Genomic DNA, 23,312 nt, shown 5'->3' on the forward strand with positions numbered 1-23,312 from the left:
GACACGGCACTCCAGGTGGGGTCTCACCAGAGCAGAGAGGCAGAATCACCTCCCTCGACCTGCTGGCCACGCTGCTTTTGATGCAGCCCAGGATGCGGCTCGCTTTCTGGGCTTCTTTTGATAGGCCTGCCCCTCACACTCTCCGCCATGACTATCCTCTCTCTCCCACCCTGCGCCGCGGGGCGGGGCGGGGCCAGCACGCGCTGACAGGCCGCGGGAGAAGCCCCGCCCCCCCGCAGCCGAGCCCAGGGCAGGAAGCGACGCGAACCCCCGGGGAGAAGGCGCGCCGGGGAAGGCGCGCCCGCGCATGCGCACAAAGGGTGACGGCCGACGGCTTGTTGACTTTCGCCGCCGCAAAGGAAGGGCGGGGCTGTGGCGCGGTCCCCCTTTCCCCCCCCCTCCTTCTCTCGGCTTGGCCACGTGACCGGAGGGAAGGGAGTCTCTCGCGGTTGGAATCGCTGGGGCCGTCGGGGCGGGGCGAAGCGAGTGGGTGAGCGGTGGGGAGGGGCGCGCGCGCGGCGCGGGCCGTTTAGGCGGGAGCTGGTCACGGGAGGCCGCGCGGCGGCCTGGGCCCCGCCGCCTGGGCCCTCGCGACCCCGGCCGCGCACCCTTTCCCGCCGATCGCCGGTGGAGGCCTCTCCCGCTCGTTCGTCAGGCGGCGGCGGCTGCTGCTGGCGGAGACGGCCTGCTTCCCCCCGAGCTGAAAGTCGTCAGGGGTGTGTGAGGGTGTCTCTTGCCGCTGAGTTTGGCCGTTGGTCTCCCCTCTCCTGCCAGGATGCTGGTTGCCTGCGGCATGCAGCGGTGTCATCAGGAAGCGCTGAAGAAGAACCGGGTGATGCTGGCGAAGCAGCTGGTTCTAAAGGAATTGATGGAGCATATGATAGAGAAAGACATCATCACCCCGGAGATGATGGAAATGATACAGGTACGGGGGTTATGCTGGACTGCGCGGTTAGCTTTACTTCTAGTTAAGCTCAGTGTCGTTCTTGGCAGTGGCAGCATGGTAAAACTCATCTACGTGTTACCTGCACGTTTTAATGTGATTATGCTTGTAGAACGTGCAAAGCGATACAGGGTTTGCCTGCAGTACACAGGAGAACCCGTAAGCTGCTTTTGGCCGTATGGATTTTGTCTGAGGCTTACTAAACCGTTGGCTTGCATGCTGGTATGTATTTGCAGCAGGCTGTGTTTCACGAGTCAGGTGGTATCTTCCAATCCTTTGTTGTCGTTTTGTGCCTCTCTTCTTTTTTCCATTCAGAAAAGTAGGAATAATACCTATTCCCAAAAGAAAACTGTGAAAATAAGTAAAGGAATATGTTATAAACTGGCTTGTTGTGGCGCTTGTGCACCTTTCACTTGAAGAATTTGTATTTCTTACGTGTTTTTGTTAATTACATGAAGAACCTTACATGATCCAAGACTCGCACTCTCAGATGACAAATGCTGTTCATGGGCTTTTGTTGGTTATCCTGAGTGATGAGTACTATGAAGAGAAGTCATTGGAAATAGCTTGGGATTGGTCCCAGAAGTATGGTTGTGCTCTAAAGACTATGCAGGATGGAGATACAGGTCTTCAAAGAGAAAGCAAACTGGAAAGGAAATGACTGAAGGTGCGTGTGCGCATCTCAGGAGTCAAGTAAGCAGCTGAGGGACTTTTTACTCCCTTAGTAAGGTTGATGGTCCTGTCATAAGAACAGATGCTGAAAAATAGAATTATGAGCTATTTCCTGGGCACCAGTGCAGAAGATATGAACCCGAGACTGATAAAGGTTTTTGAAAGCAATGAAGAAGTAACTTCCTGATGAATTTTGACTCATTGCGTGTCAAAGGTAATGTGAAATACCATGTGGGCCTGTCAAGGGTACTTATGCTAAGTTGTGGGAATTGCAGGTAGTCTTACCTGAAATAGGTCCAATCCCTGGTGAAAGAGCACAAAGATACAGGAAGACAGTGGAAGTCAGAGAATGCATCAAGAACTGATTGTGCTCATTTTGGCAGGGATAGAGTTAATTTCTTCATAGTAGCTTGTATGGTGCTGTGTTTTAGATTTGTGATTAAAACAATATTGATAACACAGAGATGTTCTAGTTATTGACAAGCAGTGCTTACACAGAGTCGAGGCCTTTTCTGCATCTCACACTACCCTGCCAGTGTGTCGGCTGGAGGTGCACAAGAAGTTGGGGACGGACACACACACACACACACACACATACAGAGCCAGGACAGCTGACCCCAACTGACCGAAGAGATAGTCCATACCATATGGTGTTGTGCTTAGAAATAAAAGCTGGGGGAAGAAGAAGGAAGGAGGGACGTTCTGAGTTATGCCGTTTGTCTTGCCGAGTAACCGTTACACGTCATGGAGCCCTGCTTTCCTGGAGGTGGCTGAACACCTGCCTGCTGATGGGAAGTGGTAAATGAATTCCTAGTTTTGCATTGCTTGCCTGCACGGCTCTTGTGTTACTTATTAAACTGTCTTTGTCTCAACCCATGAGTTCTTTCACTTCTACCCTTTCAATTCTGTCACTGGCAAAGGAGTGACTGAGCAGCTGTGTGGTGCTCAGCAGCCCATGGAGGTTAAACAAAAAAACAACACTACTAAAGCATGGGTGGTTAGTAGGGGTGTTCAGTTGCCAGCCTGCAGGTAGTCACTGAAGGAGGAGGGAGAGAAGGGGAAGAAAAGGAGAGGAGGAAAAAGAAAGCCCTCTCAAAGGTAGGATAATGCCAGACATAATAGTCTTTTGGGGAAAATATTGCTGCAGTAAGAAGTGTTAAACTGAGACAGAGGGGAAGAAGACTAAGAGAATCTTACTGTCCAGATGTAACTGGGTAAAAGAAGATGCAAAAACCCTTAGTAATGGATTAACAGTAAGGAGAAAGGTGTTATGATGGATAAGTCAGGTAAATAGTAATAGCTTAGTGGAAAAATTATGCCTAACAACATATGCACATAACCAAGAGCTTAAATGTATATAAATAGCAATAGCAGCCTGAGCAAGGCAACAATGTGACTTGAACTACTGTTGCAGGGTATGTGCTGTAGATAAACAAAAAGTACCATGCATTAGAAAAAGATTACTTGAGTCAAAACTAGTTTGTCTTACCTTTCATTTTTCTGAAGTAGCTCTGTGAATTTGTAATAGTCATCAACTCCGGCTCAAATGCGAACAAAGGTCTTCCGCTAGAGCAGGTTGCTCAAAGCCCCATCCAGCCTGGCCTTGAACACTTCCAGGGATGGGGCATCCACAGTTCCTCTGAGGAACCTGTTTCAGTGTCTCATGACCCTCACAGTAAAGAACTTCTTCCTAATATCTAATCTAAATCTACCATCTTCCAGTTTAAAACCGTTATCCCTCATCCTATTGCTACATTCCTTGATAAAAGAGTCCCTCCCCATCTTTACTGTAGCCCCCTTCAGGTACTGGAAGGCTGCTATAAGGTCTCCCCAGAGCCTTCTCTTCTCCAGGCTGAACAATCCCAACTCCCTCAGCCTGTCCTCATAGGAGAGGTGCTCCATCCCTCTGATTATTTTCATGGCCCTCTGCTGGACCCGTTAATGCAGGAAGGACATGGACCTGTTGGAAGGACTTCAGAGATGGACACGGTACTCCAGGTGGGGTGTCACGAGAGCAGAGTAGGGGGCAGAATCACCTCCCTCGACCTGCTGGCCATGCTGCTTTTGATGCAGCCCAGGATGCCAGCACACATTGCCAGCTCACATCGAGCTTCTCATCAACCAACACCCCCAAGTCCTTCTCCTCAGGGCTGCTCTCAATCCATTCTCCGCCCAGCCTGTATTTTTACTTGGGATTGCTTTGTCCCAGGTGCAGGACCTTGCACTTGGCCCTGTTGAACTTCATGAGGTTCGCACAGGCCCACCTCTCAAGCCTGTCAAGGCCCCTCTGGATGTTTTAAATCATCTTGTCTTAAAACCACAACAATTGTACTGGTCCTGTTGGCTTGATTTATACTAAACAGAAGAATAAACAAATTCGTCCTGGAAATAGGGTACTTTACTGAAATAAATTTCTGTAATCTAAGGAAGGTGAAATAAACGAAGGAGCTTATGGAGATGAAGGAAGGCTGAAATTTCCTCAAGTGTGAGGTGCTAAACCAGTGCTGAAACTTTACCACAAGTAAGAAAAAAGTGTGGAGGGGAGGAGGTTGCAGGAAGAGCCACTGAAGACAAAGGTGGTTGAGCTGGATGAGGACCTGATAGTAAATATGAGGAGGAAATAAAGAGTTTATAGGTGTACACTGGAGAAGAATTAATAAATAGGAGCAGCTTCCTTTGGTGTTTGAAATGAGGAGTGAGAATAGCAACTGACAGGAATGAATTTAAATTGGGTCATTCAGAAAGATACTTAACAATTTGAGGGTTTTTTATTATTGACAGTTTTAAGAAAGAATAAAAAAAATACTGTGGTTACTGTGTAGTGAAGATGATGTAAATATAATTATCTAGGTGAAGGCTCAGAAGAGAGGATTTTCAAACACAGAGCAAAAATGATAATGGAAATAAAGAGGGACAGTGGAAACAGCCATTTTTAAGATGAAGTCCAAAATCCATTTCAGTAATGCCTTCTTGTCAGAGCATCTAATGTTCTTTCAGAGCTCTGGGATGGACCTTCAAAATTGCAGATATGGTAGCAAGAGCCTTCTCTTGCTCTTTAAACAAGTTGAATACTGTAATTGAAGGCTATGAGATCATGTAGATACAGAGATTTAAATGCTCTGTGTCTACCCATAGACAGTAATGAAGGGAACACTGACTTTGACAAAGTGACATAAATTTGATTAGGATGTTTGTCAAGTATATATGCTCTCTCCACAGATTCTGTGGGTGTATTCAGACTCAGTAAGAAGACTAATACTATGGATTTTGACAGGGATTCAGAGCAACCAGTTCCTGGTATGCAGATTATCAAACTCATCTGTGAGGGTACAAAAATAAATTAAGGTATATTAGAAAATAAAATGAAAGAAGTCTGTCTTATGAAAGTTTTTACTTCTGAATGTTTGCTGAACATTAGTATAACCTAAATGTAGTGTTGATGTGGAAGTTACATGACGAGGTACAGCACTTTGGGTGTTTAAGGAAGCATTAAGGAAGAAGCGTCAAAAGCTGACCACTGTACATACAAAGTGCAGAATATGAACATTATGGAAATTTCTTTACTTTTCAATAAAACTTAAGATCCAATTGTTGAGATCAGCTTGTGTTCTTAATTATGATCTATGGTGTAGAGTCATAGACTGGAGAAATATAAAGTGAAGAACGCTAATGATCCTAAGCTTGTCATAAACAGCTGCAGGAAGAAACAATTAATAAGTACTTAAAAGTATCAGCTGTCAATTTACTTTATTAGGTAAAATAAAATTCAGTGGGCTTACAGCAGGATACAAGTATATGGAGCTGGTTATCTTCTATGGACTAATGGAGAAGTGTTACCAGGAGAAAGGGGCAAGTATTTTCATACTTCTGGAAAGGCACAGGTGGGATGACTGTGTTCACTTTTAGTCAACAATGCTCTGAAAGTTGTGGTTTCTGTGGGAATAGGAAAAGGTACTTGCATTGTCAAGAGGAAGAGGTCACTTGTGAGGAGGCTGAAAGACAGTGGCTTGTTTACTGCAGCAAATGGGGACCAATTTATAGAAAGAAGTTTGAAAAACAAGGGAAAGAAGAGGAGAACACTGAAGTCAAGGGACATTGTTGATACAAAAATAAATGCTGTTAATCAGTCATGAGTGAACATAGCTCTGAAATTTCAGGATAGGTTCATAAGCATTGATCAACAAGCTTTTGCAGTATTCTTTCAGACAATGTGATGGGGGGAAAAAAGCCAAACTATTTTCAACACCAAGCTTGATAAATTTTATGAAAGAAAGGAGAGGATTTACACGTGTGACTTGAGGCTTTTTTTCTGATTTTCCTGTGATTGCAAATGTAGTGTTAAGCCTTGATTATGTGTAACTCGCCAACCATTTCTTATCCACCAAAAGAAGATATCCTGGATCTACATGGTAATTGAAAACATATAGGATGGATTCCATAGAATTAGTAAAATTTGTTTTGGATACCCAGTATTTTTAGTATGTGGTGTTTTGGTGTGTTTTAGATCTCACAGAGAAGACTATTGTATAAATTACAGTTTGTTGGCAAATGTTCAGTTAGAACTTCTGAGAGTGTCTTACAGATACATTTTTGGTAGTAGTATATGAGAAAAAGCAACAATGTATTGCTTTGTTCTATAAGTTGCAGTATGTACATATGTATTATCTTTGGGAATTGATTGCATAAAATAAATAATTTATAATGCTTTCTGAGGGATTTGCATATTGGTGCATGAGGCCATAAGCCATTGGGTAGTAGTGGAAACGTGTTCTGGGCTTTGTGTATTCAATGAAGGGAAATAGATACTATTCCAACAGTGACTGGAAGCAGAAGTTTAGAGAGAAGAATATTACTGTGTGTGGTAGAAGTTAGAAGGGAAGAATATCTCTGTGTGTGGTAACGTATGAATTGTTGGCTTGCTGGATTGTTGTGTACTATCCCCTTTGGGACAGAGGAGTGGGTGGGAAATCAACTAGGAAAAGCGATAAAAATGGGTCTAGCACAGCTAAGCAGAGTGATGAAACATTTACATGGAGTAAAGTGAATTGTGTTGGGGTGTTACTTTGAGTGTGGATTTTGTTTTTTCTCTGGATCTAGGCCAAGTCTGGGAGCTTCAGCCAAAATGTGGAATTCCTCAATTTGCTGCCTAAGAGGGGCCCTAATGCCTTCTCAGCCTTCTGTGAAGCTCTACGAGAAACCAAACAGCAACATCTGGAGGCAGTGATCTTGAAGACAATGTCCAACCTGAGCCATGGGATTGCAAGGGTACAACAGTTTTTAAAAAAGATAAAATGGACGGATTGCATTTCAGATTGGGTTTGGGCACAAAGTGATGTTTTTCAAATGGGAAAAAAAATCGTTTCTGAAGGACAGGATGGGTTTTCCTTGCAAATTGAAACTTGTAGTAGCCTTAGTAAAAGCAGAGGAGAAGGAATTTGGGAAGAAGAGGATTTTCACACAGAATCACAGGATGGTAGATGTTGGAAGGGACCTCTGAAGGTCATCTGGTAAAGCCCCCTCTGCTCAAGCATGGTCACCTTGAGCAGGTTGCCCAGGGCCATGTCTTTTGAATGTCTCCAAGGATTGAGACTCCACAACCTCTCTGGGCAACCTCCTCCAGTGCTCAGTCAACCTCACAGTAAAAAAAGTGTTTCCTGATGTTCAGGGGAAACGTTCTGTGTTCCAGTTTGTGCCCACTGCCTCTTGTCCTGTCACTGGGCACCACTGAAAAGAGCCTGGCTCCATCCTCTTTACACCATCCCTTCAGGTTTTTATATACATTGATAAGATTGCTTTAAGCCTTCTACAGGCTGAACAGTTCCATCTCCCTCAACCTTTGTTCAAAGGAGACGTGCTCCAGTCCCTTCATCATCTTTGTGGCCTTCTGCTGGGCTCTCTCCACTATGCCTGTATCTCCCTTGTACAGAGGAGGGTAGGACTGGACACAGGACTCTGGGTGCAACTTCCCAGAGCTGAGTAGAGGGGAAGGTTCACCTCCCTTGATCTGATTTGCTGGCAACATTGCTCCTAATGCAGCCCAGGATACCATTACCCTTCTTTGTGGCAAGGGCACACTGCTGGCTCCTGTTCAACTTAGTGTCCACCAGGACCTCCAGGTCCTTTTCTGCTAAGCTGCTTCTCAGCTGGCGGCCCCCAGCGTATACTGGTGCATGGGGTTGTTCCTCCCCAGGCACAGGACTCTGTGCTTCTCTTTGCTGAGTTGCACAAGGTTCCTGGATGTTCTTACATCCAGCATATTCTTAATTGATGTGTCATCAAGAACCCTAAAGCTGCAAAGAAAATATTTTCTCTGAAATCTTACGATTTCGTTTTAAATACGATTTTCTGAAGTAGAAAGCTACTAAAAGCTAGTCTTGTCTGTTTAGGAGAGAGGGAGTTTCTTTATTTTGTCATTTTTATTTCCCCCCCTTTTCACTAACTGCAGTTGTTAGCATTGGACTAAAGGAATAATTTAGTAAAGATTCAGTATTGTCAGTGCATTGACAACGATGGAAACTCGCAATAAACATATTTTATACAAAGGAAAGAAGAAAGACTGAGTATTTTTGAACAGAGATGTTCACTTATTAAAATGTGAGATTTATTAGACTACCCTTTCTGTTCTTTGTTTTCAATTGTGCTTTACTATACAAACAATGAAGTCCTGAAAGCAAACAAAAAGGTAGGAATCACTAGACAGATCAATTTTTGGCAAAACCAAGGAGGATATGATGATGTCAGTGTAAGGTTTCCAACCTGGGGGTTTGAGTAGAAGTGTAGAGATGAGCAAAGAAGGAAGGGAATTTTGCATTGACAGAAAATGCTGGTGCTATCTTGTCATGATGTTTCATTTGAATGTGAAAATAATATTATTTTTTAAGTCATGTATGTGTGTATGTAAATACATGTATTTTTGTTCCATGATACCTACGGGCTTGTATTTTAGAGAGAAAAAAGAGCTGGTTTATGCTACTCTTTCATGGATTTATTGGATCTCTTGTAGCTTGAACACTGTTGTGGATCAAATCTTCCATTCGCTGCCAGTGAGTCATGTAATTCAAAGAGACCGCGCTGGATTGGTGAGTCGTACATGACACCATAAGTACTTGATTGGCGATCTGGTTAGTTGCTTCTAACTTCTTAATACTCTCTTAATTCTAGAAATAATCTTGCTACCACTTTGCTTATCCCAATAATACAAACTTGACAGTGAATGACTATATGTCAGTGAATTACTATATTATGATCATGTGCAGGCCACAGAATTGGGCTAGAAAACAAAAGTGAAATAGCATATAGGAAGAAAGAACCAAATCAGTTTCTAGCCAGCTTCATTTATCCTTAGAAATTTTGTTACTAAACAGTACATCAGTAAAATTTTAGATTTTTCAAATAGTTTCTTCTTTGTTTAAGATTTGTAATGGAGTTTAATTGAACTAGAGCTGTGAAAAGATACTGATTTGGGGCAGTATTCATTAACTTAGACTTCTGTATTGGCAAATAAGTTTAAGTGCAAAGGCTTATATACGTTACATGGGCCCAACATAAATTTCTGTAGCTTCTCTCAAGTGCAGTGAATCAGCTTTTATCTAGCAAGCGTTTGTGACTGAGATCAGGGAACTAGTTGTTGGAATGAATCTTCTTGCTAGTTTTTATGTTGCCTCTGGGAATGCCTCATGTTCCCTAACCACAGCTTTAATTGTGTGCTGGCTACCAGAAGCTCTCTCTGGTGTTAGAGAACAGGTGTCTAGATTTTGAAGGCTTTTTACTATTTAGGTGCAGAGGATTTAGGGTTGAGTTTTTTTGGTTTTTTAGAGCATATGTTCCTCCATTCAGGAGAGCCATGTCTCAAAAGACTGAAAAAGGATTTCAAAGGAGATCATGAATGTTATTACCTCCCTTTCTTCAGGACAGGGGAGTGAGTGTTTGTGGCAAATAGTTTAGATTATCATTCCCCTCATCTGCTATTACACAGAGGAAAGGGTTGTTCAGAGACAGATAAACAAAAAAGGACATTGCACTTTATGAAAGCTAGAAACGTCTAGGTTGATCACTTATGCGTGTGTTCAGCCAAAAATAAATAATTGTATCCAGTGAGCATGGGAGGCCTCTCATGAAAGGAAAAGCACTATTCTATTTGAATATTTCTAGCAATGGTTTGTAAACCTAACTGTGAAAGGAATAGCATACTGTATAAAATGACAGAAAGTACATGGATCTAATTTTAGATGAGAATTTTTCATACTCTGTAGATACAACCAAATTTACTAGGCCTTAGATAAGACTAACCCACATACAAGATAAAAAAAAAAAGTTGCCAATTAAAACTATAAACAAAAATAAGAATGCCATTCCAGTACTTTTTGGTTTTTCTCCTGTTTCATTGTGTATCTGTAGTCCCTGACCAAGCAAAATTTTTAGAGGTAAGAATCGCATAATACGGTAGTATCCTGAAGACCACATACTTCGGAATTTGCAAGCTACTACCTTAATGCAGAGGCTCTGTAGTTGGAATTTTTTATTGTTATTGATATGTTTGTTTTGCACAGAACCAATTGAACATTCCTTGGATAATGGAGATGGTCCCCCAGTTCCTCCAGTGAAGTACTGCACTCCTGAATTTTATCATGACCATCAGCACTTGGTAAGTAGTTGATAGAGAAAATGTCCTTAAGATGTGAAAGACGTGTGGTATTTGGATATGTCAGCTGAACATGTGCTACAAAAACTGAGTTGAAACACATGCTTCATTGAGATGCAGATCAGTGTTGTGCTATTTGTGTAACTGAAATGTTACCAGTCATATTCAATTTGATGTAGTTCTCATTTATGAGCATCAAGAAATTCTGAGAAGTTCTGTAACTCCATACAAATCTCTGCCTCTGGTATTCGCTCATGAAGAGCTTCATGAAATGCCTTCCGTTCTGTTGATCGGTGTAAGCTGTCAATATTATTGCCTCATATTTATTTGCCCTCATCCTCATCTCCTTCTGTGTGATGACACACCCTGCAAATGACTGTAAAATATGAGAACTGTTTCAGCTGGTAGTCACAGTCTTGGCTGTTGCAATTGCCAACTGTTGCCCCAAGAGTCTCTCCTTAGTCTCAAGAACCAGATCAGGATTCTGTGCTGGGTTATACCCAACCTGAGTTTTTAATTTTCTGCAGCATTTGAGCTTATGTAGGTAGTCTAATTACTTTTTGTTTATTCTCTTTGCAAAGCATAGGTTGAGGTAGGGTGGGCTTAAGGAAAAAAATTATTTTTTTTCTTATGGGGCAGATGCTCTATTAGGATTATAGGATGTGCTAACAATTAACGTTTCTGTCACTAGCTCTGTGTACGGCAGAACAGATTATTTTTTTTTTAACTGTGTATTGGGGAGACCTAATTAGACAGCATCAGTGCGATCTGTACTTGGCTCCTTTTACATCTGTGCCTGGATACACCCTATTTGATATGTTCCTTTGGTATTAAATTTAATTTCCAATTTACAGGAGTGTTAGGAACTGACTTACTATTGATTTGTTGTTAGAGAGGGAGGGTCAGAGAGGGAACTTAATTTGAAGACACCCCTCTTAAATTAGTTCTTTCCCTGTTAACCTCTTTTGGCAGCCACATAACTTTCAGGATCAGTCACTGACAGTCCCTTGCTGTTACAATTGCGCTCATGGTATTTTACATCTGTCTCTACCACCCACAGCAATTACAAAATATTAGCTAAATTTTACATAATCTTGTCCTAAGGGCTTTGATGGTGATGATGGAAATATACGGGGCTGGGGTGAGGGTGAGGAAAGGGAAAAAAGTTAGCAAGATGTAGTTCACAGCTCGAAATGTATAAGCTGTGTTTCTTCTAAAACACGATATAAGGCAAGCTAGTATAACACATTAATAATAGTGTTGTAGGATCATCAATTGTGAAGACTTGCAAATGCAATTGTCTTTGAGACCCTTTGCAATGCAAACATTTGTTTTATTTATTTGAAAAAATCAACAAACCAAAGCAACAAAAAACTTGAAAAATTTGACCTCTACTGTTATTGCACCTTCTCAATCAAGAAATTCTGGTATATGGGGATTCCTGTTTTACTCTAACACTCCATTATTTCCTTCTGTAGTCTAAATTTACCAATTTTAAATCTTCTTCTCAGGCATATAAACTGGTATCAGAGCCCCGAGGTTTAGCACTTATTCTCAGCAACGTCCATTTCAGCAGTGAGAAGGACTTAGAGTATCGCGCAGGGGGAGATGTGGACTGTACTTCCCTGGAGATGCTTTTCAAGCATCTTGGGTATCGAGTGACTGTCTTTCATGATCAAACTGCACAGGTAAGGGGGATCCCAGTACTTCACAACCAATATGGATGATAGTTTGTAACTGTTACATGAACATCTTAAGGGATTCCCTTTGGTATAACTAAGCTTGGAAAGGAAATTGTGCATTGTCACTTATGAGTAGAAAATAAGGCTAAATGAGATGATGTCTGCTAGCATACTGACAAATATGCAGAAGCTTGAAAGGTAGTGGACTTAATGGAAAGTAGGATTACAAAGGACCAGAAGAGGTATTCCTGTAGTCTCACCCCTTGTAGTGCAAGGAGCAAGAATTTCTAGACCACACCTGGCATATGTGCTAAAACCACAAATGAATAAAGTCTCTGGTTTACTCTAGATTAACTTTTAGTATAGCAGAATACTGGAAAAGTCTAACTTTGCAAATATTTGACCTAGTCTTTGCAAGTGTAAGTGATGTGTTCATGATATGTTCAAAGTCAACTCCCATCCTATTTCTCAGTCTTCCAGTATCTGTGCCATTAAGTTCCACTCTTTCAGTCTTTGCTTTGCTGGAGAAGTAGCTATGCTTCACTTACAAAAATTGGTAGTGTTCCATAGCTGACTGAATCAAGCCACTCGTTTCCTAGAAATGCAATTGCTGCCCTCTCCAGCCTCACTTGTTCTTACTCCTAAAAGGAGTAAGATTTAAAGTAAGATTTAAAAAATCCCTATGAAACCAAGTGTTACAGAACGTGTTAAAGAGTGTTTTATTCGATATTATAATAAGACCTTTGCACCTGCCATGTTGTCAGAGTTCCTAAAGTTTTCCACTGTAAATTGTTGTGTTTTGATCACTAGCGTTTGAATACCTGAAGTACCAGAGCAAGTATCTGTTAAGTTGCTCCAATGTCCCAGCCAGACTCAAATGTCAATGTAAAACCTCTATAAGATAACAGTTTTTCTCCTGTGTTGAATCCATATGTATCAACTCAGATACTTGCTGCATTACCCCATTGGTCAGTATAGAAATGTAGATGTCCTGAGTGATTCCTACTTCACAATCTTATACTTAAGACTGAATATCGCATAAAAGAAGAATGTTTTGCTGGTTCTTTAAATGGAACATGTCTATTGTCCTCTACATTTGATGTAAATAGGATTAATTTCGTAACAGGAGGACCATTTTTGGTTTTGCTGTACATTAGTGGGTTTTGCTGTACATTGACTCACTTTCCCTGTACGAGTCTGGAAAGCCTTCTTTTTCTCTCTTCCAGGAGATGCAGAATGCATTGGAGAGATTCTCTAAGCTGCCAGATCATCGGGATGTGGATTCCTCTATTGTAGCTTTACTTTCCCATGGTGTGGAGGGTGGGGTTTATGGCAGTGATGGCAAACTACTACAGGTATATTCCTGTGACCTGATGTGGTGTTGTAGGTTATATTTTGGAAAGTAACAATGGAAAGAAGAAAAAAGTGGGGGGGAAAAAAAATGAGAGAGAAGGTGAAGTGATGGGAGACTGAGGATTTACATGTTTTGCAAAGAAAAAAATAAGGGCTTGTGGGAAGAAAAGGGAAGGGGTCTGTCTGAGAGGTCTGTAAGATAAAAAAATGGCATAGAAATAGGGCAGGTAGGAGAAGTTATTTCATCTTCTCTTTCTGTATAAGTACTAGGTAGAGTGCATAAACTCGAACTAGCAGGAGCTGGGGGAGAAGCGGGGGAAGGGATGTGTTTGTCACACAGTGAGTTTGGAGATAAAGGAGAAAATACTAAGACTGGTGAGGTAATAACCGAAATACAGGGAAGCAAGGTGAGACTCGGTTTGGCTCACAGGAGGCTGCTGCAAAATATATTTATCTTCTTTCTTCTCTCAGTTGCAGGAGGCTTTCCGGCTCTTTGATAATGCAAACTGTCCAAATCTCCAGAATAAGCCCAAAATGTTCTTTATTCAGGCCTGCCGGGGAGGTGAGTGCCCAAATACTAAGAGACATGTATTTGGCATGCCATTAAGGCTCATTTTACACACATACACACCCTCACATTCAACTTGCTGTCAACTCTCCTCTTTGCTTCTCTCAGGTGTAAGTGGGACCCATAGTCACCTCCCTCTGCCCTGCTGCTGCCACTGCATCTGTTGCTCTGTAAGTGTATTTTGCTCTGCATGAGGTGTGTGCATTGACTTGCAGACCCCAGAGCACCTTAGTGATATAAAGCTCTATCATATCCCACTCATATATTGAGCCTTTCTCTTGCCATGCCTGCAGTAGGGGGAGTGGGGCTTTTGGTGCATCAAATTGCAGCACAGCATGGAGTGGTTCACTAGCACTGGAATCTTGTCTGAGGTCTCGTCTTTTTCTTGATCCTGGATGTGTTGTGTCTCTTATGTTGCTGTCTCTCGAGCCATCAAAGTTGGCTCCAAGTCTTTTATTTTTTTTTTTTTTCCCTTTACCCTATCCTGCTTTCAAACTCCAAATGACCTTTCCTTGCACCCTTTTCCACATAACATTATAATAACTGAATTCTTTTCTGGATTCTTGTGGATTGGTTCTTTTTCCACTCTCTCCATTCCTTTTTTTTTTTTTTCCAATTCTTCTATTCGTTTTCCCTCCTTATGTAAATAAACACGTCTGTAACTAACTACCTTTCAGATCTGCTAATGACCAAATCTTTCCCTAAAGTGTTTGGACTTTGAGATCACTGTGAAACTGCAGATATTCCAAAGAGAAGTTCTGTCTTAGAAAGCTTTGCTTTTTCCCATGTGAAAGAGAAATTTTTCTAGCACGTATGCTTCTCCCCCTTCTTTCCCCTTGTTCCTTGCAATTGTCTCCTTTCTTTTTCATTTTAAACTGAGCGTTATAGTTTGCTCTCTAGCCAAGAGAGTGTTTCACCTGTTACCTACTCATGTTTAATCCCAATGCAGAGAAAAACCTAAAGTCTACATGAAGTATTTTGGGTATCAAAAATATTTGATCCTTCTAAGGATTTGGAAATACTGTAGTGTGCGTGTTTACAATATGAATTAAATGTGGTTGCTTTCCTTTATGTTACTGAACCTTTAGATACTCTTGAACAAATGTGAATATGCAGACTTACAATAGTGTAGAAATAAATTTAATAAGCCAGAATTGGCAGTTGACATAATTAGGTAATTAGATTTATTTGACTGCAATGGTGCCACAATGGGCCTGTTCACATCAACAAATCAGGCTTGGCCTTCCGATTCCCAAAAAGGTTTCAGTTAAGAAAGCTATGCAAAATGCTGCAGAACTGGGATACTGCAATAGGCAAAGGATTGAGACTTGAGCAACTGAAAGGGAAAAATCTTTCTTTAATTAGGAAAAAAAAAGCACAAACCTGCCTTTTTTAACCTCTATTTTAAACCTTTATTAATAGTTGGAGGGGAAAGCTAGTTGCAACGCAGTTGAGCTGTCAACAAAAACATGTGCCTTTTCATGTTAGCATTCAAAGGTCTAGCCAATACATTATTTTTTTTTTTTAAAGCAGCATTTAAAAGGCTATAAATAGTGTAGACAATTTTAGATTAGTAGTCAATCTCTACGCCATGCAATTTATCTGGAACCAGTTGAAACAAAATGAGAAATGTATAGGTTACTCTTTTTCCCTAAGTTTATGTAATAAGGCTTATTTATCTGCTATTAATGACGCATAAAAAAAATGTAGATAAAGAAGAGTTGGTACAGTCTACTTAATTTCCAAAGAGCCTTTGGCAGGAGTCTACTGAAGATTTGAAGTAGTCCGCCTACAGTCATGGATCAAAACCCAGTGGCAACAGAAACCAACAGGAAAAGACAAATAGTCAGATTTCACCGTGACATGAGACTTCAAAGCTGTTTAACATCTGTATTTAATATGGTAGTTGATCCAGAAAAGTGAAGAGCTGTGGTAAATAATGACTGATAGGTAGTTGGCAGTTATTTAAATGAATTGGGAAAATGGAGATCTGGGACCTTCAGTAAAAATTAAACAAAATAGATCAAATTGGGTGGCAGTTATTGGTGATATAAATTAGAAGTTAAGTATACAGAGGAGTATCTTGATAGGCTTAGTGCTTTACACTTTTTAGTTATTTTGTTAAGTTGAATAGAATGGTGTTTGAAGACAAAGGCATGGGGAAGATATCTAATTCTGAAGCTTCAGTTAAAAAGGTTTTGACTTTGTACATTATGGGGTGACGACAGTGTGAATAATATAACTTGACTGTAAAATGACCTGAGTCTTATCTGAAATAGCATACACTGTGAACCGTACTCTAAATTTTTAAGATACAGAACTAAAAGGTTTTGGAGAAGTGTGATAAAAGGCATGAAAAAAATGTGGTTAAAAATGGGAAAATTTGCATTGCTACCTTAAAGAGATGATGAAGGAACTTGATGGAAGTATTCATTAAATTTTGAGCTATGGAGCCTTAACTATAGGCTACATCTAGCCAGTCAGACAATCACACCCTTCCCACCCCTGCTTTTATTTTGGAGGCAAAGAATAACATTGCTGACTTATGAACTGACCATTTCCTGTGCATAATTATGAGATGCCACCAGTGCCACTCCCTGTAGAAGGATTAGAAATCCAAATGAATTTCTTAGACACAACCTGGCAACAAAAACTTAGAGCCATCATAAGAGGAAGGCCTCTGAAGTGGACACATACACCTCTTAAGACTAGAATCTGACCCACAATGTTAGGAAGTAAGTAGAATAGTAGATTCTCATAACAAAGGAACAAAAGGGCAAAATTATGTAGAAAACCTATAAACTGTAGTTTTATGTTTCTTACAACATAGTTGGACTATAAAAGTTATTGCCACTGAGCAGTTAGTCTAGGTTAAAATGGAAATTCTGCATAATGTAAACAAGCCATTGAGAATATCTACATTTGTCATAATACATACTAATGAATCCTGGAAAGGACATTAAATGTTCTCCAGGTTTTAAACTAATCTCCATGTACTGGAGTTCTCTCTCTCATGTTTGGAGTCAAAGTATTTTGCATTTAACTATTGCATAATTTATGCCTTTGATTGAAACAAGTAGTACTATAGCCAGGATTTAGAACTAGGTGAGATATTTGGTCCATGTTTTCTTGGTATCTTGGAGGTAGACCTTAGCAACTAAAATTACAGCTCTCATTTGAGTTCTGCAATAAGTAGGTAGTTAGCATTGGAGAAAAGACTAGACATTTTTGGACACTTCTAAGGTAGGTAAAAGTGGAACATAATAACTTTAGGGCTAGGCATCAAATCCTTCCATGCATGGTGAAGAACTATCAGAAACTTCTTTGCTTTCTGGTTATCCCATGATCTGTATAGGAAAGAAGAGGGTGGGGGGGAAATATAAATCAGCATGCAGAGTTACAGCCTTGTTAGGCTGAAGAGGTTCAGCACTTGTTATCTGCATTCGTTTGTGCAGAAGAACATTCAGATGAGTTTTAAAAACAGCTGAAAAAGCTTTAAATTTCATGCAAAAGCTTTCAGCTTGACGGTAGTTCTGGCATTGCTGACAAGACCCCAAAACTAAGGAAGTACAGAAAAACGACATCCAGTAGTTCAGGATAATTTCTTCTTTTTTTTTTTTTTTTTTTTTCCTTTTCTGCCCCTCCCCCTCCTTGTTTATTGCCTCCCCCCAAGATGAGACGGACCGGGGAGTGGATCAAAGAGATGGGAAAGAATGGTCAGATTCCCCAGGCTGTGAGGAAAGTGATGCAAACAAGGAGGAAAATCTCAAGCTGCGTCTGCCTACGTGCTCTGATATGATCTGTGGATACGCTTGTCTGAAAGGTACTGGGGAGAAGCCCTAATTACTAGGGCATAAGGAGTTTTTATGTGTCTGTGTTCCCAGAATCATCATCATACTTGCTTTCTTCTCAGGCACTGCGGCCATGAGAAACACCAAACGTGGATCCTGGTATATCGAGGCTCTCACCTCTGTGTTTGCAGAGGACGCCCGAGACACTCATGTGGCTGACATGTTGGTGAAGGTGAGCTGGAGTGTCTTTCCTCTCCATCACTCACTTGGTTTCTGAAGAGCCTTTCAGTGCTTCAGATTGCTAGTATTAATCTACTATTAAAGTAATTGTTCTTGCCTTGTTTGTAACAAAATTATGACTTCTTTTCCCATTTAAATACATATAACCATACATTCTATTTTATATATATATATATCATAGAATCGTAGAATTGTCTAGGTTGGAAGGGACCTTTCAGATCATCAAGGCCAACCATCAACCTAACACTGACAAAACCCATCACTAAATCGTGTTGCGAAGCACTATGCCTACCCGCCTTTTAAATACTTCCAGGGATGATGACTCCACCACTTCCCTGGGCAGCCTGTTCCAATGCTTGATAAACCCTTTCAGTGTAAAAAATTTTCCTAATATCTAATCTAAACCTCCCCTGGCACAACTTGAGGCAGTTTCCTCTTGTCCAATTGCTTGTTACTTGGGAGAAAAAATGATGCCCACCTCTCTACAGTCTCCTTTCAGGTAGTTGTAGAGAGCGATAAGGTCTTCCTTCAGCCTCCTTTTCTCCAGGCTGAACAACCCCAGTTCCCTCAGCCGTTCCTCGTAAGGCTTATTCTCCAGACCCCTCACCGGTTTTGTTGCTCTTCACTGGACCTGCTTCAGCACCTCGATGCCTTTTTTTGTGGTAAAGGGGCCCAAAACTGGGCACAGTACTCGAGGTGGGGCCTCACCAGTGCTGAATACAGAGGGCTGATCACTTCCTTAGTCCTACTTACCACACTGTTCCTGATACAGTCCAGGATGCTGTTGGCCTTCTTGGCCACCTGGGCACGCTGCTGGCTCATGTTCAGGCAGCTGTCAGCCAACACCCCCAGGTCCTTTTCTGCCGGCCAGCTTTCCAGCAACTCTTCCCCAAGCCTGTAGTGCTGCATGGGGTTGTTGTGACCCAAGTGCAGGACCCAGCACTTGGCCTTGTTGAACCTCATATCATTGGCCCATCGACCCAGCCTGTCCAGATCCCTCTGTAGAGCCTTCCTACCTTCGAGAAGGTCGATAGTCCCGCCCAACTGGGTGTCATCTGCAAACATATTGAGGGTGCACTCAATCCCCTCATCCAGATCACTGATAAAGATAAAAAAATCAATAATACCATTGATAAAGATTATGTGTGTATAGATATTTATATACAGTTCCGCAGCAGTTTAACCAAAGTAAAAATGCTGTTTCTTTTACTCTTCCACTTTGCTTGTGTAGACATGTGGTGAATTTATGAGAAGAATTAATCTGGCTTGTCAGGAATTGCTTCTCTTGTGTAGAAATAGGGTTTTTTTTCAGGTGGATTCATTCCCTGAACTGGTTTACCACATAGTTGCACAAGCACTTGCACTCACATAAGGTAAAGATTAAGAAAATGAGGGAAGAGGGAGTGAAGACAGGAGGATGACCATGACAACTTGAGAGGCTTGGAACTGCACCCTAGTTCTTTATTCTTGTAATTTAGAAAGACAATACATAGGGTACTACTTGATAAGTTAAACAGAATAATCTATGAGTACAGAAAGCAATGACGTTTTTCTTCTGTCTTCTTAATCCTTCCAGTCACTTTATTTTTTTTTAATCTCACATCTAGGTGAATAGGCAAATCAAGCAACGAGAAGGCTATGCCCCAGGCACCGAATTTCACCGCTGCAAGGAAATGTCAGAATACTGTAGCACTCTCTGTCGGGACCTTTACCTGTTTCCTGGCTATCTGCCAGGAAAATAACCCTGCCAGCTATTTTGGAAGAGAGATACTGCCAAAGCTGAACTTCGAGTATGGATGTCTGTGTTTTCATTCTTGTGGGCTGTGATATCAGATGTGCAAACAAGGAACGCTTGTTTGTATCTGGCCAGTCCAATTCTTGATGTCTTTTTCTAAAACGATCTGGCAACTTTCTTTGTAACCTGATTCGGTTCAGGCTTTAACATTCTAATATCCTGACTTACTCCATATGTATAGAAATTGATGGAAAGAGGATCAGCACTGGAACAGGGAAGAAGTGGGAACATCCTTTGGAAGGTGACATAAGGACGTTTGTAAGCAAAGTAAATGTAAGAAACAGACTATTCGTACAATCTTTTTAAAAGTCTAGCCTTTCTGAAAGGTGATTATTCATAAAATGCTATTTATCTTGAATTTTAAGATTTTTTTAAATGCTTTCTACCTGATTCTTCATGTAGGACAGTCAGCTCCTGTGCATATTAGAAAAGGGCTCCCCTGTGAAGGAAAATCCTTCCTGTCTCTAAAAAGGAAGGTTGATGTTTTCAGTGCTTGACGCTTTTCTATCCATCTTGATCACTTAAGTCTATTTTTGCACATTCCTTCAGTAGCCAAGTGGTTAAGAGACATCCCAGGTTATCAATAAAAGAGGATACAGGAATTTTATACAGACAAATAAGCCTCCATAAACTGCCCCAGAAATAGTTTTGAATCTAGAAGTTCTAGACTGGCTCCCCTTAGTCCCAGGAGTGAACTGCATGGAATATTACTGTTGAGGAATTTGTTTGCCATAGTGCCTGTGTGTCACAACAGGCATAGCATTAAATTAACCAGCTTCTCAGGAGTCTATAAATTGCACTGTACAACTGGATCCGTGAAACCCTACAGCCTTGTACAAAAGGATCTTTTGTCTTTTGTTTAATTAACAAAAATAGTCAAGGCAGCTCTTTACAATCTAAGCATGTTGCTTGGATTATTTATCACTGCAGGTTTTTTCCCTTTCAAATGAAAGGGAAGAGTTTCATATTATTACCTTATTAGGTGAGTTTTCTTTCTTCAGCCATGATCATTTAAGGCATTTGTTCAGCTAATACTGTTTGGAAAGTGTCATTTCAACTGGGCAATAAGAAATGTTGTGACATAATCCATCACTTATTTTGGAAATTTTTTACATAGTCTCTTCATGCTGCAGTTTGTCTCTTGCTTGTTTCCAGTTGCAGTTACTCCCATTTGATATGATGTGGGAGATGGGCATTGTTCTCTTTTTGTGGTAGAGCCTAAATCCTGCTGTACTGGGTTACATGTGGACTACAGTCTGTTCACTTGACTCTTGATCTTCTCTATTTTGTAGCTGTAAATCGGCATAGTTCCTGGCTTACTCTTTTTATGTAAGTGTGGCTTTTAAAATATTTTTTCAGGATAGAATTATGAATAGGAAGCACAAAGGGATACAGAGGGAGGCTGGAAAACTAGGCATGTGCTTTTTTTTATTGTTCTGCCTGGGAAAATGAAGGCTGTGCTTCCTACAGCTGACAAAGGTGCAGCATTAACATGCATCTTGCACTTATGTTACACACAATGCGATAAAGAGAACAAGGATCATACTTGCCAATTGGTGCCTTATTCTGAAGTTTTAAGATATCAGTTTAGGGGCAGTTGTACCTCCCTGGAGTATAAACACTTTCTTCCTGAGTGCTCCCTCTTTGAAATGGTGCAATATTTTACAGATATGTATGTTGATGAAGCTGTCCAGTCTGATGGATTAGATTTCTGTAGGATTGCATCAAGTTGCATTATCACTGCCACTTTCGTATATACTTTTTGTATACTTGTATTTTACTGCCTTGAGGTGCCAAAATAAAGAATTCTGGTTTGATTAATCTGTGCAGTATCTTCCATTTGGAGACTTATACTTCTGTGAAGAACTGGAACTTCTATATAAGGAGAATTTTGCATAATTTCTTGAGTTAGTACCTCCCAGAGGCTCTTTTGTGCTCTGAGGTAGAAGCCTGCTACTTGCTAGCTGCAACCAGCGTGGGCTGCTTGTGAATTCTGGTAACACCTGGACTAAACTAAAGTTAATACGTTTTTAATAGAGATATGAGGCAGAACCACCAATTAGGACACCGATGTTGTGTTTTGGCATATAAAATCTTTAGACTGGGAAAATTGTGGGCTTGGTGTTCTCGAAAGAAGAGTTGGTGCCAAAAAGAAGGGTTCCTGAAATAAAGAAGGACTCTTGGAAAGAGGAAGGGTGCAGAAAGAAGGCAAAGGTACCAGCTGCAGGAAAGATCCTGAAAGCGGAAGAAGATGCAGGGGATCAGAGCTGCATGGAAATGACTGCCTGGGGATGCCCAGAGGCCTTGACTTTTTATGACTTCTGACTTTTTATTACATTGACTTGTAATACCCAAGACTGGTAACTGCAAGTAGCTGTGCAGCACAGAACCAACGCAACTTTCTATTCCACCTTCACAGACCAGCAATGATCTCACTGCTGGCAAGAGAAGCTGAGACCTAGGTAATGAACCTGGGAGGAAGCTAGTGGGTGAGTGTGAAATAAGCAGGTAAAAGCTCTGTTCTCATTAGTTCTAAAATGAACTCCAGTAAACAGATCCACTAGAGGCTGCCATTTACTCTTTCTCATTTGTAACACCTAAAAGACTGTTTCCTGTTGTCCGAGTTGCCTGTTTTATGGAAACAGTGCGTTGTTTTTTCAGTAATACTTCTGGTACAGAAAATCTAGTAGTAACATTATCAGTGGAATTACCAACATCGACCTGTGTAGAAAGTGTTTCCAGTAGTACAGAAGATGAAGTAGGCAAGATGTTTGTATTTTCAGAGAAATAAGTTTTGAGCTACTTGGCGTAGTTTAAGGAATAACTTTAACAGCTTGGATACCAGGGAAATGTTAACCGGTTCACATTTTGGCTCAAACCCAAAAGAATAATAAGGCCAAAATTTTGTTTTGTGGGACAGGGAGTGAAAACAGTGAACAGGATGTAGATAAGGTATTTAACAAATCTTGAGTTGCATGAAAATCACTGTATTAGTAGAACAATTCAGTAAATGAATACAATTGTAGTAATCCTAACCTGGTTTTGTTTTCCTATTTGCCATTCTGAAAAGTAATAGATATTCAGAGGATTTGACTTTGTAAAAATAGTCGTCGATCTCCATAAAAATTAGGATGTACAGAATAGTATTAAAAGAGGGCATGCTTTCCAAAACATTAAAAGATTTAGCGAAACATCTATAAAACATCTTGTAAAATAAAATTTATGCTAAGCTGGGACCCCTAACATACACTGTACCTGTGTTGTGCGATGTGTTCTTACCGTTGTCTTCAGGGTGTAAGAATTCTTTGCTACATCACAACACTAAATTATTAAGTTAGGAGAAGGAAAAGGAAGAAAATAAGATATTGTTATGTAATAGATCATCTTCATTACACAGTGATGATATGATTAGCATATGCATACAGAAAACAGTTTCTTTTAAAGGAAAGGAATGAAACAAGAATCTCCAGAGAAGTTATAATCAACTGTTGTCACAAGGTCAGCAACCCAAGTGAGACTTGTTTCAGTAGGCATGAGTTCTAGGTCCTGCTCAATGCAATTTGGCCTTGTGTTGCTGCTGTTGCCAATTCTACTTGTGGAATTCTCTCCTGTGAAGGTTTGGTATGC

General features: G+C 40.8%; 1 protein-coding gene across 1 annotated transcript; it reads left to right on the forward strand.

Annotated features, from left to right (window-relative positions):
* The first annotated feature begins 506 nt into the window (after positions 1-506).
* On the forward strand, positions 507-21,504 carry CASP2 (caspase 2). Its single transcript, XM_074151971.1, has 10 exons — positions 507-925; positions 6,713-6,880; positions 8,619-8,694; positions 10,165-10,259; positions 11,768-11,944; positions 13,165-13,293; positions 13,763-13,853; positions 17,533-17,682; positions 17,773-17,882; positions 19,498-21,504. Exons 1-10 carry the CDS (start codon positions 776-778, stop codon positions 19,630-19,632), a joined length of 1,281 nt encoding a protein of 426 aa, XP_074008072.1. The 5' UTR covers positions 507-775; the 3' UTR covers positions 19,633-21,504.
* The last annotated feature ends 1,808 nt before the right edge of the window (positions 21,505-23,312 follow it).

Source organism: Numenius arquata, chromosome 1, assembly GCF_964106895.1.
Source record: "Numenius arquata chromosome 1, bNumArq3.hap1.1, whole genome shotgun sequence".
In the NCBI taxonomy this organism is placed as follows: Eukaryota; Metazoa; Chordata; class Aves; order Charadriiformes; family Scolopacidae; genus Numenius; species Numenius arquata.